Here is a 15,492-nt window from a genome sequence, read left to right as displayed (position 1 = left end):
TTCTGGCATGTCATTACCATTCCTTTGTCAAAAAAGCAATGCCTGTCAAAAAAAAAATGATTGTAAGGGAGAATGTTTTAAGATCGGGAAGAGAACGGTTGGGCTAACTGTGCTGGAACCCCGCACGTTAGCGTAGTGTTATATTGGGCTAACTGTGCTGGAACCCCGCACATTAGTGGAGTGTGTGTGATATCGGGCTAGCTGTGCTGGATTTCCGCACGTTAGTGTCGATTTTGAGTACAGAATTATATCGGACTGTCCGTGCTGGAATCTCCGCACGTTATTAAGTTGTTCTCTCGGAACTCTGGGAATCGGTTTTCATTGGAATACCATGTACCGTTATTTCATCAACTTAAATACAACTTGTTGAACTTTTGTTTCGATTTGGAGTTTTTTTATTCAGCGTAAAATTGAACGAGTGTAACGAATTGAGCTTTCCCCTGAATTCACCATATGGATTTTAAGAACTTTTATATTACAATTTACAGTTACAATACAAATCAAATACAAGATACGTTCGTGAAAGTTGGGTAGTATTTTTAGTAGAAAGCCGATTGGCATGCTACTGGGCTAACTGCAACTTCACGGAAAATTTACAATAGGAACTTTACATTTAAAATTCATTGGTGAAAATTGGTGTGAGAATCAAATTGTTCCCCGTCCTCTCAACAAAGCGAGTGATAGAAACTCTAACGTCATGATGAACCAACAAGTGCGACCGTCCATCCACAAGAAGTCCGAAAAACAGAAATTACGGGACAGGAATCGAATGCAGCAGTTTTTGGATAAGAAATTCGAGGTATCTCAGAACTCTGTGTCCCCGCCCGCTACCAACGCTACCATCCTAACGACGCATTCGGAAGGAAATCCAACGCAAGCTTCCCATGCGGATTCTGAACTGACCACCACCACCATTCCGTGTCCTGGTGATGTAGTGAAAACCCGTGAAAACGCCGTGGACGAATTAATTAAAGAAAATTCCAAACTGAGAGAACTTACAAAAACATATGAGAGAAATATTAAAGACCTGAATGGACAGTTACTTTTATTACAGAACATGTTACAAAAACAATCGAGCTGTGCTGCCTTAAAGAGCAATTTAATAGACGCTAAATGGCTTTGAATTAACTTATATTGTGAATTGTTTGTCAAATATGTATGTTTGCATTGTTTTTAAAGCTTCAATTTTGTTTCAAAGTAGAACTCTGGGACAGAGTTCATTAAGGCTGTGAGAGAGATTGTTATAGATAAGTTTAAAAATCTTTGATTTTAAACTTTTAATATAACAGGTTAACGATTTAAAATTTACAAGCTGCTATGAGAACATAAGTTTAATTTTTTTTTCTCTCAAATTAATTACGCAATTTAGTTTGTAACAGAAAAAAAGGAAATAACCAAACAAACAAACGGAGATGCTTTCATGTGACAAAATGTTAATCCTTTTGACACTAGTCTTTGATTTCTTCTTAAGTTAATCTCCAGGCAAATTAAATAATTGTTGGACAAATGAAGTGTGAAATTATCGTAACAGCTATATGTGTGAATGTTTACTTTTCTGGCATGTCATTACCATTCCTTTGTCAAAAAAGCAATGCCTGTCAAAAAAAAAAATGATTGTAAGGGAGAATGTTTTAAGATCGGGAAGAGAACGGTTGGGCTAACTGTGCTGGAACCCCGCACGTTAGCGTAGTGTTATATTGGGCTAACTGTGCTGGAACCCCGCACATTAGTGGAGTGTGTGTGATATCGGGCTAGCTGTGCTGGATTTCCGCACGTTAGTGTCGATTTTGAGTACAGAATTATATCGGACTGTCCGTGCTGGAATCTCCGCACGTTATTAAGTTGTTCTCTCGGAACTCTGGGAATCGGTTTTCATTGGAATACCATGTACCGTTATTTCATCAACTTAAATACAACTTGTTGAACTTTTGTTTCGATTTGGAGTTTTTTTATTCAGCGTAAAATTGAACGAGTGTAACGAATTGAGCTTTCCCCTGAATTCACCATATGGATTTTAAGAACTTTTATATTACAATTTACAGTTACAATACAAATCAAATACAAGATACGTTCGTGAAAGTTGGGTAGTATTTTTAGTAGAAAGCCGATTGGCATGCTACTGGGCTAACTGCAACTTCACGGAAAATTTACAATAGGAACTTTACATTTAAAATTCATTGGTGAAATAACTCCCGAAATTTATAAAAATAACTTGGTCTTATAGTTTTCCCATATTGATGAAGGGAATTGTTAAGGGCTAGAGAACTCTAATTCACACAAAATACGAGTACTTTAAAGGAAGTTTTGACTGTACGTTATTCTATGCTTATTAAAACCCCAAAGTCCTCATAGTGTTTTCTTTGAACTCATGTACTGATTAATTTTCTATAAATTTTTAAAACTGAATGTTGCTCAGTTGTTGTTGTTTATTTCTTAACATTGATTATTATAAATGTATATCATTTGTATCTTTTGTTTCAATTCCATTTACAAATTATTTTTCACACGTAATAAGATGAAAAATATTTTTTTTTCGTGTGTGAAGAGTACAATGTTTATATTTTCCTTTGCGCCTAAATGGTTTGACCTTGTCCAGAATTTGGGGCGCGTTGCATTGTAGAATATCTACCAATAAATTGCTTTATTATAAATAATGATGAATTTGTACAGGTACACTTTTACCCTGTTTATAAATTTCAATATTGTTTAATTAGCGATCGAGAGCAAACTCATTTTTTTATAATTGATACTTGTATTTTTTAAAACCCTTGTATGCGAGGTGCAACAGTTTGAAAAAAGATCAATGTATATAATTAGCAAACCAAAAAACTTTTAATTGAGATTTAGAAAACAAATTAAGACAATGTATCGACCGAGTATAATTGATATTTTTTAACAACGTGAGATATATAATGATTGAAATCAAAAATAAAAAAGAACAATAGCATATGACCCTTTTTAACCGCACTAGTAGTCATTACTCGTTGAGAAGTAGGACGTGACCAATTACGGGAACGTGCATAACACATTTTTTTAATATCGGTGCCTTATTATAAAATGGCTGAACGCTTCTTCTGAACTATTACATAAAATTAAAAGTAAAATCAGAGTTGAATTTCCAAGACGATTTTTTTGTCAACTTTCAATATGCATTCTGAACCATGCGTCGGGAGATGTCTGTTTGCGATCATGGCGATTCTGATGGTATCTAAAACTTTTTCATCCGAAGTCGACTTCCGAATTATGACGTATTGGAGAGTCGTCACCATCCCTCCAGAGATCGAGGTCTATTACCTTATGACGTCACGTAGAAGGAGTCGAATCCAGTGTTTCTCACACTGTTTAGACAAGCAATCTCAGTGCATTGGAATAATCTACTACAAGACGCAGTTGCTTTGTCGTCTGCTCACTGCTGACGTCACAGAAGATATTGTGTTTGAAGAAGAACTCGAACCAGGCATGGTGGCTCTAAAGAAGATCTATGGTAACTAAGTAGACAAATTATCTTAAATAATGCTTGTACATGTAACTGTAATATAAAATCAATTAAACTCATTTTGTCTTTCTAAATAATGCTCGATAAAAATACACTGAAACATCACAAACGCTTAGTCAACGTCATTCACCTGCATCAATGTCATTTAACAAACATTTCTTTGAATTTCAAAAAATCACACTTTTCGTGATTCTAATTCCTCTGACAGTGCCACGGTGTTATGAAAAATTATTGTTTTCATAATATATTTATGAACACTCTGATTTTTATTTGTGACTTTGTGACAAAGACAGAAAATCTGCAGAATTTTGATCCTCTACATTTAGTTGTGTTCACGATACAAGGTCTTTGTAATTCTTATTTCACTATTACAGAAAGATTTAAATGCATAAGATTATTCATTTGTGATTGTTTATTAATCAATTTAAATATTGTTTTTACAACCTTTTGTTATATCATTTAAATAATTTCCTGGAATCTTCTTTCTAGGTCAATTAAAAATGACAAATGTGGAACAGGTATTGCTCATTCATTATAATAACAAATCCAGGCCCCACCCTTACCAACATTCCTCAAGTTAAATCTTAACCCCAAATTAAAGTTTCGTCCTCAAATTTATGTACTTTTCTTTAAAAGATTTAAGTTAAGTGATTTAAGAAATGGTGACGGCGAAGCCAGGTAAATTATTTTTTAAAAGATAGTTAATGTTTTTATGTGTCCCTTAATATTTAGTGATTTATTTCTTTTCAGTCTGTGAGTACGGATTCCACTTTTACAATGGACATTGTTACGGCTTTGGAGAATTTAAAATGGCCTGGACAGACTCTAAGGTGAAACAAATAAGCTATAGTCGAAAATGTTTAGAAATATTTTGTGACAGACCTGTTTAAAATTGATTTTAGTTTGAATGTTTGTTTACCATATTATATAAAGTCATTTTTCAAAATTTTTTGATATACTTAATGTTTTAATGATCTATAATACTACAAAAGAAACTTATCCATTGTGATGTATGTTGAACACATTATTATACGGTGACTGAAATATCTATATGATGACAAGTATGCTTGATATTGTTTGATTGTAGTTTGTTATGTTGCAGGTTGAATGCCAGGAAATAGGTGCCTACTTGACGGAAGTTGAGACAGAAGATGAGAATACGTGGTTAACGACAACATTTCTCCCACCAGTGGCCGATACAGGTAAAGTGTTTTTTTTTCTAAAAGCATTACAAGAACATGTATTTAGACAATGTTATCAGATCGATATAGAATGTACAATGTGAAACTCGTTTGATTAGTCTGGTACCCGCCCCCGCCACTGCGTTTTCACTTCGTTTTGAAAACGCAGAGGCGGGGGCGGGTACCAGACTATCGTTTGATATAAAGTGACAGGCAGAATACAAATTAATCAAAATATTGAACTGTTGTGTAGAGATTTGGATATTCTGGAAAGAAAAACAGAAGAGACAATACAATTTACATGAACATAAATTTTCATTGCATTCACATCGACAAATTGGGGTTTTTTTTGGAGGACGGGGGGTAAATTCTTTCATGATTATTTTAGTGTATCTTAAATGAAACGATTGCGGGTCTTATGTGCCAGAGGTTAGGTGAGGTTAGGTATAATTGAAATCATTAAAATCCCATATTTTAAAAGGACAATACAGCTAATTTTCCTTATCTTGGTTATTATCCGCTTTAATAAACACAGTTCGATAAAACAATAGAAGTTGTGCATGAACTAAAGCTCCCGAGATATGTTTACATTTTTCTTCTAAAATGTAAAAGATGGCCGCACATCCCCTTAATGACACCTGCAGGTTTACACTACTTTCTCTTTGAAGATAAATAGTTTGCACTTGTGCTTTGTCTCTATCTCTTTTGAACATTTTCTTGCCAAATCTGTCAAAATTCGAGACTTTTCATCCTCTTGCTTACTTGTAAAAGCCATTGTAAAATGTTGACAATTGATGCGCATGCGCATTTGAACTAAAGGCGGAGCTTGGAGTACCGTCGGAAATCACACCTATAAATAGATTTTACAAAGCATAATTTTTGCAATGCCCATACATTTAACTTTGCAAGAAAATAGATTTAAGTTGTAGAAAAATTGTCATTTCATTGTATTTGCTCTAGTGTCTCTTTAATATTTCTCTATATGTTTTTCCCTAATACAGCGGAATGCCCTGATGCCTGGGCATGCTCTTCTTGGATTGGTGCTGAGCGTTTGAATTCGGGTGAGTTCTTTTGGAATCGCCATGGCAACATTGTGACCTATGCACCTTGGTATCCAGGGGAACCAGACACCCGGAAATGCGTTCACCTCCTGCGCTCTGCATTATGGGATGATGATTTTTGTGATATACCTAGACATTATATTTGTGAAAAAGACAAAGATGAAGTGTGAAGTTTTACTTAAGTCTAGTTAATTTAAAAAAGATTAAAACTTAATCTACAAGCGATATCTCGAAAAATGCACACTCATTTATAATAACTATCGAGACTAAGACGAGGTTTGAAAGTTCACGAAATGTTCTGGATACAAATGTTCCAAAAAAAACCTTTTAATAAAATTTTTACCACTTAAATTCAAACTTAGTTTTGGATAGAAAGGAAAATGGTACAGTCATGTAGTAAAGATATCTAGAATTATGCTGCACGTTATTACATGTATGTTAGTCTAATGTTATACTGGATCACATGCTACATGTATATCAATACACTTATTTATAATATGTAAAATAAATCAAGATAGGAAATATCAGGTCGAGTAAAGTTTCTTTGTTTAAAAAGAAACTTAAGGCGCAAACAGATACATTTAAATAATACACACTTTTATCACATAGTTGTGGTATCCGATCCATGTTAGGACCTTGTTAAGATTAAATGCAGGAAACGACAACAATTATACTTGATCAGAGAAGCTCACGTGAGTTACTAATTGTTAGGTTTGTTCAAGTTTTTCCCTTTTTCTCCATTTCATTGATAATTAATTAAGTTTTAACAATTATTGTGGTGCCAAAACTATATTCGTCTAATGAAATCAAAACTTACAAGTTTATTGTTTTGAAATACCGCCTCTACCGTAAAAAAAAGACAACGCTTAATATAGTTGGTCAATTGAAATTTACATTGCAAACAACGCATAATACTGAAAATTTGAACAAAGTATTCAGAAAGAGTCCAAACGAATTCCTGAAAAAAAGTTGTTTTTTCTCTCAGATTCTCCGTGTCAAAAATCGAAATAGCAAAAAAAAAAAAAAATTAAAAAAAAAATAAAAATCTAGGACTATCTACGTCATCGTGATATTTAATATAGTTGTTCTTGTACCTAGTAAACCTGTGTTTATTTGGAAAAAAGACAGCAATCGATTGGAATAGAAGCCACGGACAGGGTGATGTGTAGGTATTTTTTAAATTGAAAAATAACTTTGAAAAATAAAAATACAAGTTCCAGGACTTTGATGTTGAAACTGCTGTTCGTGATGATGAGGTTGATGATGGAAATTGTGGTTGTTTATCTTCATTCAGTGTGTTCCTTTGTTGTAACAACCATGCATGGCCCTCCTGTGCATTGATAGAAAATATACTTAGCAATAAGTTTTTTATGGCATATGATGGAACTGATCATTACAAAAATAACTAGAGGTACTGTGAACAAGCTAACAAATGATGCCCCCGCTAAGAAAATATCAAAACTAAAGTATTTCTCTATTGGATAATAATGGATGCTTCGTTTTTCTTTAAGTAACATTGAACTAGCACCTATGACCAAAGCTCAAAGAGTTTTAAACTGAAGTCAGGACGTATTTACTGGTCACAAACAATTTAATGTCACATTTTAGCTTCTAATCATTCTCTATTACGAGTCAGAACAGGAATTAAGAATTCTTGTTACACAATGACATTACTCATGCATGCATGACCCTGGGTCAAGTTCAGGACACGTCAACGGGCCATAAGCAATCTTTATTTGAAATAGAAACTTCCTATATTTCTCCATAAAAACAGTACGAAACAGACACAAGTTATAAACTTTTTTTTTTCAATAGCCTTAAACTTGCCCAAAAGACCTTGAGAGCCAATGTCAAGACTCTTCCTCACGTCATAAGAGATGTTTGTGTGAAATAAAAATTTCTAATTTTTCTCAATTTTAAAGATAAGTACTGGATACGATTTTTGCGCTTTTACAGCCAGTGACCTTGAACTTCCCCAAATAACCTATGCGCAAGGTCAAGACACACTTTTAAGTCATAGATAATAAATGTGTATACAGGTCATAAGCAATGTTTGTGCGAAATATCCATTCAATAAACAGGGACCGGTCACAAATTTTACACTTGTCCTGCCATTGTTATTGACCTTGCCAAAATAACCTTGGGTAAAGAACACGGAACACCCTCAGGTCATAAACAATGTTTGTATGAAGTAAGAAATTCGAATCGTCATTTATAAAAAAAAATATGGACTTGACACTAGTTTTGCACAGACAAACGCAAGACTGGCGGACGGACGGACAAGACAGACGGACAGATAAGCTGATTCCTATATATCCCACAAACTTTGTTTGCTAGGGCACATATATACATGTAATAAATCCTACCAGCTCGCACATGTACCCCTATAACAGCCAAAATACCTACCAATATTTACATATTCTTGCCGTTTTTGATTTTTTGAGGAAAAAAATCGAGTGAGTTTTACCAATTAGTTCTCTTTCTGTGAAAAAAAGAAAGAAGAAAAAGAAAACTCTTAAAATGAAACTTTTGACCCCTTTACATTTTATAGTTTTTGTTTAAGCAAATGGTCATAATATTTTTTTCTGAGGTTCCACAAAAAATGTATATTCGCTGCGCCGCGTTTACGTTATTATTTCATGAAATCGTCGGGGTCAGATTTCTATTGCTTGATAAATATAATTGTAATATCTCCCCTATTTAATTCCGTCTAGTTAACCTTTACAAAAACTAGTCACAATAAATTGAAAAATGAACATAAAGATTATGTATACATGTAATAAGATTTTATTTTATAATTAATTGTTGCTTTACCGACACTAGAAAGCAAATGTTTGTAAGTTTTTTTTTCCGGAGTTTACGCCTGCCTTGTGTAGCACGATCACTGACGTGTTAATGTATAGTTGTAAACAAAACATTAATATTTTTTTAATTTACATTATGCAATCATTTGTTGGGCTTTTTGCGATGTTTTTACTCATTTTTCACCAAATTTCTTCTGAATCACTTAAAAAAGTAAATATTTGTGTTGTCTCAGTAACTCCCGAACAATTCTCGTACAGTAACTGTAAATAAAAGTACGTAAAATATGTTCTGTATACATTAAAGATCCCATTTTCGCCAGTCTCAGATAATTTATTTGGTTAATTTTTACGCATCTTTAGCATCAGCGAGTAAAATCCTAGTCTTTGAAAAGAACAATTGTTTATATATTCATATTGGAATATATTGTTGCTGAAGTGAGTGATGAAGCTCAATGGCAATTTTCTTTTCATTTAACTGTTTATTGCAATTTACACCAAGAAGTGGCCGTCATATATATAGTGTTCCTGATTATTTGTATCCATTACTTAGACAATACCTACTGAACACTTCGTAATATAAGATTGTTTAGAGTTAAGAGTCACTCTCCTACACATTTACTTGTAAACTGCAATAAAGCTGTAATTGTGAAAAGTCAGCCCCCCCCCCCCCCCCCCACGGATTAGGATTTAGAAGATTTTGGGAAACCCCTGTCTCCCCTCTTTTATTATTATTATATTTTTTTTGATTGTCAAGATTTTTTGGATGAGTCTGCCCCCCCCCCACTTTAAAAAGGATGCTACATGCCTGAGGTTTAGTTAGAGACAAAGAAATAGAGTTTCAAAGTGCGTTGTAACATAGCACACATGCGCCTAAAAAGTTTTTCATACAAATATGGATCAGATACTAATTTGGTAATTTAAACACTAAATGTTCCACTTAATGCATGAATAAGTTAATTTGTATCAACAAAACCTTTTTTTCAAATCCTTCAAAACTTGTTTAGAATCATTATTAATTCTATTTAAATATAAACGTATCACTAAGGAAGTGTGATTATATCGTCAATATTTTTTTATTTTCTGTAGTTAAAGAGAGTAATTCCAATTTAATTATGGTTAAAAGGGGATTTTATTTAAAACACAGAAACACTAATTGTTTTGAAAAGTTATGTCAAACCATAAAAAGCGAAAGTAAAAAAATCCTGGTTAGTTAGACTGACAGTGACAGTTTTCATATATATATATATATATATATATATATATATATATATATATATATATATATATATATATATATATATATATATATATATATATATATATATATATATATATATATATATACGATCGTTAATTATCTAAAGCGAAAGTCGATATATTCGTGAAAAACCCAGGTAAGATTTCACCAGCGCTATTATAAGGCTGAAATTTTTCAGATAAGAGAATACGATCGGAAATCAAGAACAAAGGTAAATATGACGGAGTAATACATGGACAGGATGAAGATTTTCTGTTGAATATTTTTAATGAAACATTAGATAATTGATTAAACAAAATTTGAATTCACGGAATGTCTGACAATTGTCGTGTGTCTGAGGCCCTGTACGTGGGTTTGTGTTTGTGAAACATTAGATAATTGATTAAACAAAATTTGAATTCACGGAATGTCTGACAATTGTCGTGTGTCTGAGGCCCTGTACGTGGGTTTGTGTGGTTATATAGGGACACCGACAGAGGTGACCGTCAGGAGAGAGGTGGAGGACATGGCGGAAATGACACAGATACCTGTACAGGTAGATAATGGTTTCCGAATTATTACCAGTGGTAGTAGAAGGGAAGGTTTTAGATTTAAGTCTTCTGACATAGACATGATGCTCTGGTTTACCAATCATAAAGTCATAACGGAATTATCACAGTCTAGTGTTTACGATCTGTTAACACATTCCATTATTCTAATTGAGGACACTGATACACCACCTGGGTTTGTCAGACTACAAATTCTGACGTCACTACGAAATAGAATCATTGAATTGTCAGTTGTTTCATTTAATGACGGCATGTACATATCATGTGTGAGGTGGAGACAAAAAATGTTGACTCTATGGAGTAAAATTATAACCTTTAACAATGTAAAAACCCATGGTCCTTGTGCAAACGGGTTCATTTATAATTTAGAAACTGACTATGCTAATTGTTTTCATTGTTCCCACTGGTCACGATTAACCTGTCATTGGAGAAAAAGATGTACCCTGCATCACTGGCCTCCAAACCACGTGTTTGGTGATATTCTTAAGAATGGTTGTCATTTTGTGCCTATCGGAAATAAAATATCAGCCGATGAAAATGAACTTGATTGGAGATTATCGTTTTCTCAGGCAGAACAAAAACTAGTGTGCTCCATGAATCATACACAATTTCTTTGTTACGGACTTTTGAAAATATTTCTCAAGGAAGTCATCAATCTCGACATAGAAGAAACATTCATGTGTTCCTATTATGTGAAGACAACGATGTTCTGGCTGATGCAAATAGGACATATCACATGGCGTCCAAATAACTTACTGAATTGTTTCTGGAAATGTTTTAAATATTTGTTACAATGCCTTTATCGTGGTGTGGTTCCAAACTTTTTTGTCCCACAGAACAACATGTTTGTCAGTAAATTGTCGACAGTTAAAGGTGCGCACGCACGCATGTGTCTGTTAGAGCAACTTTACATGTATTACGAGATGGGCGTGACTTGTTGTTTGTTACAAAGTCCGACGGTCAAAAGAATGATTGAACCAGTTATATGTAACAGTTTTGTCAGAAAAAAAAACACTTCTTAGTCATATCAAGAGCGCTGCTGATACCGATGATTGTATCAAAAAGGAAATATATAAGAAAAATTTTTCACACCAAAACATAAGGACTAATTATCTAATACTGAGGTTAATAACAGTTTTGATAAATCAATCATTTACAAAATATGATACATTAACATTACAGCAATGCACGGCAGATGTTTTAAGTGTAACAGCATTTATAAATCTCAGTACTAGTAGTTCATCAAATAGTACGAATAAGAAAGTCTACCGATCAGACAGACTTACTTGTAACTTGATGAAGCTGGCAGGTAGAGTGGGTGATGTGTCTCGTTTGTTGTATCTTGCTATGTATTACTACAGAACATGTAGATATAGAGAGGCGCTTCATGTTACAGCTCTGGTTAAATCAAGACTCACTCAGCCCTATATCCTGTATGACACAGTAGACCGAGAAAGGTACAATGAATGTGTGGCTGGTTGGTCTCTGTCTAAACGTATGAAGAAAGCCTGGGTATGTGATGTTCGTCTTAAAAAAGATATTTATTTCATTCAGGAACTTGCTTTAGAACAAAAAGATAGTAAAGACAACGGTTTACATTGCTTGCATATTTCACCCCATGTTATAACAGACATGTTAAGAGTGTTATGTAACTACAGACTAGGTAACCTGTCCCTGTGTCTACAGTCACTGACAGACCTACAGACACTGCTGCTCTATGATGACGGGAGATATGTAGATTTACATCTCAGAGACCTCGCGTGGCAGATACTGGGGATCTGTCAGCACGTTGTGGGGGACCTGCACGGGGCGTTACAGTCATATCAGCAGTCACTGAGACAGAAACCATACCACAAAATACAGAATGCCACAAAATATAGAATAGCATTAGTTTTAAATCAATTGAATTAAGTGAAACTGAACGCAACGATATATTTCATAATATTAATTGAAAAATAGAATTGCATAGATAGGACTGTTTATTAATCTACCAGCTGATCTTTCATTTGGATTGATACAATTTTTTTTGGTGGATCCGATGTCTTGAGTCAAAAAATAAAAGGCAATGAAAATATGCAATTATATGCTGATTGTGTGTAACATGTGAGAAACATAAACACACGCAGATTTACCAAGTTTGATATATATACTGTGGTTTCATCAATATTCGTTGAGTACCATTTTTGTAGATTTCGTTGTTTAGTTTATCCATGAAATTAAATGCTCATTGAACTGCAATTTTTACTAACAATTTATTGATAGGGTCATTGGCCCCGAATTTACGTAACCTTGAAACTGTGATTTTCACTTTATCCACGAAAATTGATACCCTTGAATATTAATGAAACCACAGTAATATCACGATTTTCAGGCCTTTTTTTTTATAAGTAATTAGTAGCATTCTTGTAATTTTAGGAAAGAGTTACTTGGATGTTTTCTAAAATCACACCTTTTCAATTCATCATTTATTCTATTTTTTTACTGTAACATGTACCTCTATTTTTTGTACAAAATGTGCAATAATTAAACAGAAGGCAGACGATTTGATAAATAGATAAAAAGATAGATAGATAGATAGATAGATAGATAGATAGATAGATAGATAGATAGATAGATAGATAGATAGATAGATAGATAGATAGATAGATAGATAGATAGATGGATAGATAGATAGATAGATAGATAGATTTGCAGGGAGTACTTTTCAGAATATAGATGTAAATTATCTGGACAATGGTTTACATTGGCTGCAGGAAATACTCTCGACAACATGGCTCTCACGCACCTTGCATGCGAATAGAAATTTGTTAATGTTATTTAGGGGAACTTGTATATTGCGTCCTGTTATATTTTTTACTCTTTGGGTTATACCTCTTTCATTATACTACTTCTCCATTGCTTTGAAATTAAGATGACAGATCTGTTTTTTTCGTCTTATTGTAATATTAATTATGATGTCCTGCCTGTATATCCTTCATGTACATGCTAAATGTTTGTCAAAGTTGAATAAAATTAGATAAAATTGCCACTATGCAATCATGTCAACTGCGTGTGGAAGTGAGCTGTTGTATTTACAAACATATTTTAATTTTTCAGTTGTTTCGTAGATTTTTATATGTTTAATAAATTCTTGTTTTTAAATTGTTTTTAGCTTATTCTCCAGATGTATTGTTTACCTATATACATGTACATACAATGTAATTAGAATTAGAACTTCCATCCGCTCCCAGGTTTTCATTTTTATATTCGCGACATGTCGAAAACTGGCGAGCTGGTGGAAGTTCTAACTTTTATTAGATTGATATAAATACTGTAAACCAACGAGAAATTTTCGCGAGGTTCGCGAGGGCCTAATTGTCGCGAATATTTCTCGTCACGGACAAGTATTTACCGTATAGTTGCCAGCTCATCTCGGATAAATCGCGAAATAAAGTAGTCGCGAATTATAGATGGTTTACAGTCTATTTATATTTAACTTCGAACCTACAGTATGTGTGTTAAAAACAAGGACGAACTGACAAATTCCAATTTAAAATACTGTTTTGTCTGATTTATACAATGTAATGATTGGGAAATAGTTGTTCACTGCTATTAGACCGCTTATTGTGAAATTTAAAAAAACCCCACTATTATTATACTGTTAAAAATTACAAACAGTTGCATATCTTTAATATAATACTACTTCAGGCGATTAAGCACACCCCTGCGAATGTGTTCGGAATGTTTTCTTTATCGTTGCTAAGTATGTAATAAATCCAGAGGTGCTCGAATGAAAGTTCACGAGACTTCACCGAGATATGTTTACTTCCTGTGTAATTTCGAGCGGAAGTATAAGTGCTCGAATAAATTTTTCAAAATACGTAAGTACTGGTCGTATTTCATATCATATCCTACTTTGACTTATGTTAAAACATGAAAATCTTTTAAGATGTATGTCTTATTTCACCATCTAGCGGTTATTTATACTAAACGATAATATTAAGAACAGAGTTATCGTTTGTGTTCAACCACGTGTAAAGTGGTTGAAAATATGACCATTGGGTTGATTAATAAAATCATAGCCATGTTTGATGCTTGTGGTGTGCAATACCATGTTTTTAAATAAACAGTGGGTGTCTGTTTTTCATAAAAACTTTGTATATCGAGCCATTTTCAAGGGACATTCTGCATAAAATAGTATAGCCTGTTTCACTATTGATGCTATTACTAGGTCAGGCGCGGATCGAAAATTAATCCTCGGGGGGGGGGGGGGGTCTCTACTAAGCATGTTAATTGTTACAACAGCAGACAAAAACTAACTATTTACATTTAAATTATTTCTAGAACAAATTTTTCCACCAATTAATGAAGATAAAATTTAAATTCACTAAACCTCAAGATTCTATTTTTGACTACAATTACCTACATTCCATGAAATAGACTATTAACACGAGGTATGATTTTTACTGCGAAACTTAAAGGGTCAAACAAAACCACGTGGTCTAAAATTTAAATGACAATAACATTCGCAGGGGTGAAAAAAACATTACTATTATACTGTTGAAAAATACAAACAGTTGCATATCTTTAATGTAATATTATTTAAGGCAATTAAGCAAACCGATATAAATCAACTGTCAGCTAAATTTTTTCATACATATATTCCGTTACCATCGGTTCAAAGTACACTGTACACGTTTAGGAGATACATATTTAGTAGAAAATGCTATTAAATAATCGAAGTCTAAATGTGATGATTTAAGTTAAAATAATGATTGTATCAATACCAAGTTAACTAAGAAAATGAAGCCTGAAATAGCTTTGAATATTTTCTATACACAAGTGAGTAAATTAGCACAAAGAAAACCCTCGATACACAGTTTCATTATTTAAAATCCCTGCGAGACAATTTTGTGATTGCTAATATCAATATATGCGTACGTAACCGAGCTTAAGGTATTAAACGGAATAGGAAGCGTTACAGACAGGGCTTCCCTTACAATTTAACCCACATGTTTGTCTACATTAGGACGAGCCAGCAACCTATGGAACCTATGTTATTTGTTTATGGGGGGGAGGTCAATATTTTTTCTCCTTTAAGTTTACTTATTGTATTGAACAACTAGACATTTTTTAGAAGATAGTATATGAATGATGGCTGTCAG

The 15,492-nt window shown here is 33.5% G+C and overlaps 1 protein-coding gene across 1 annotated transcript; it reads left to right on the top strand.

Annotated features, from left to right (window-relative positions):
• The first annotated feature begins 9,931 nt into the window (after positions 1–9,931).
• On the top strand, positions 9,932–13,435 carry LOC136272465 (protein mab-21-like). The gene has a single exon (XM_066074072.1). It carries the CDS (start codon positions 10,207–10,209, stop codon positions 11,368–11,370), a length of 1,164 nt encoding a protein of 387 aa, XP_065930144.1. The 5' UTR covers positions 9,932–10,206; the 3' UTR covers positions 11,371–13,435.
• The last annotated feature ends 2,057 nt before the right edge of the window (positions 13,436–15,492 follow it).

Source organism: Magallana gigas, chromosome 10 (assembly GCF_963853765.1).
Source record: "Magallana gigas chromosome 10, xbMagGiga1.1, whole genome shotgun sequence".
Classification (NCBI taxonomy): domain Eukaryota; kingdom Metazoa; phylum Mollusca; class Bivalvia; order Ostreida; family Ostreidae; genus Magallana; species Magallana gigas.
This window is presented reverse-complemented; position numbering and strand designations above follow the sequence as displayed.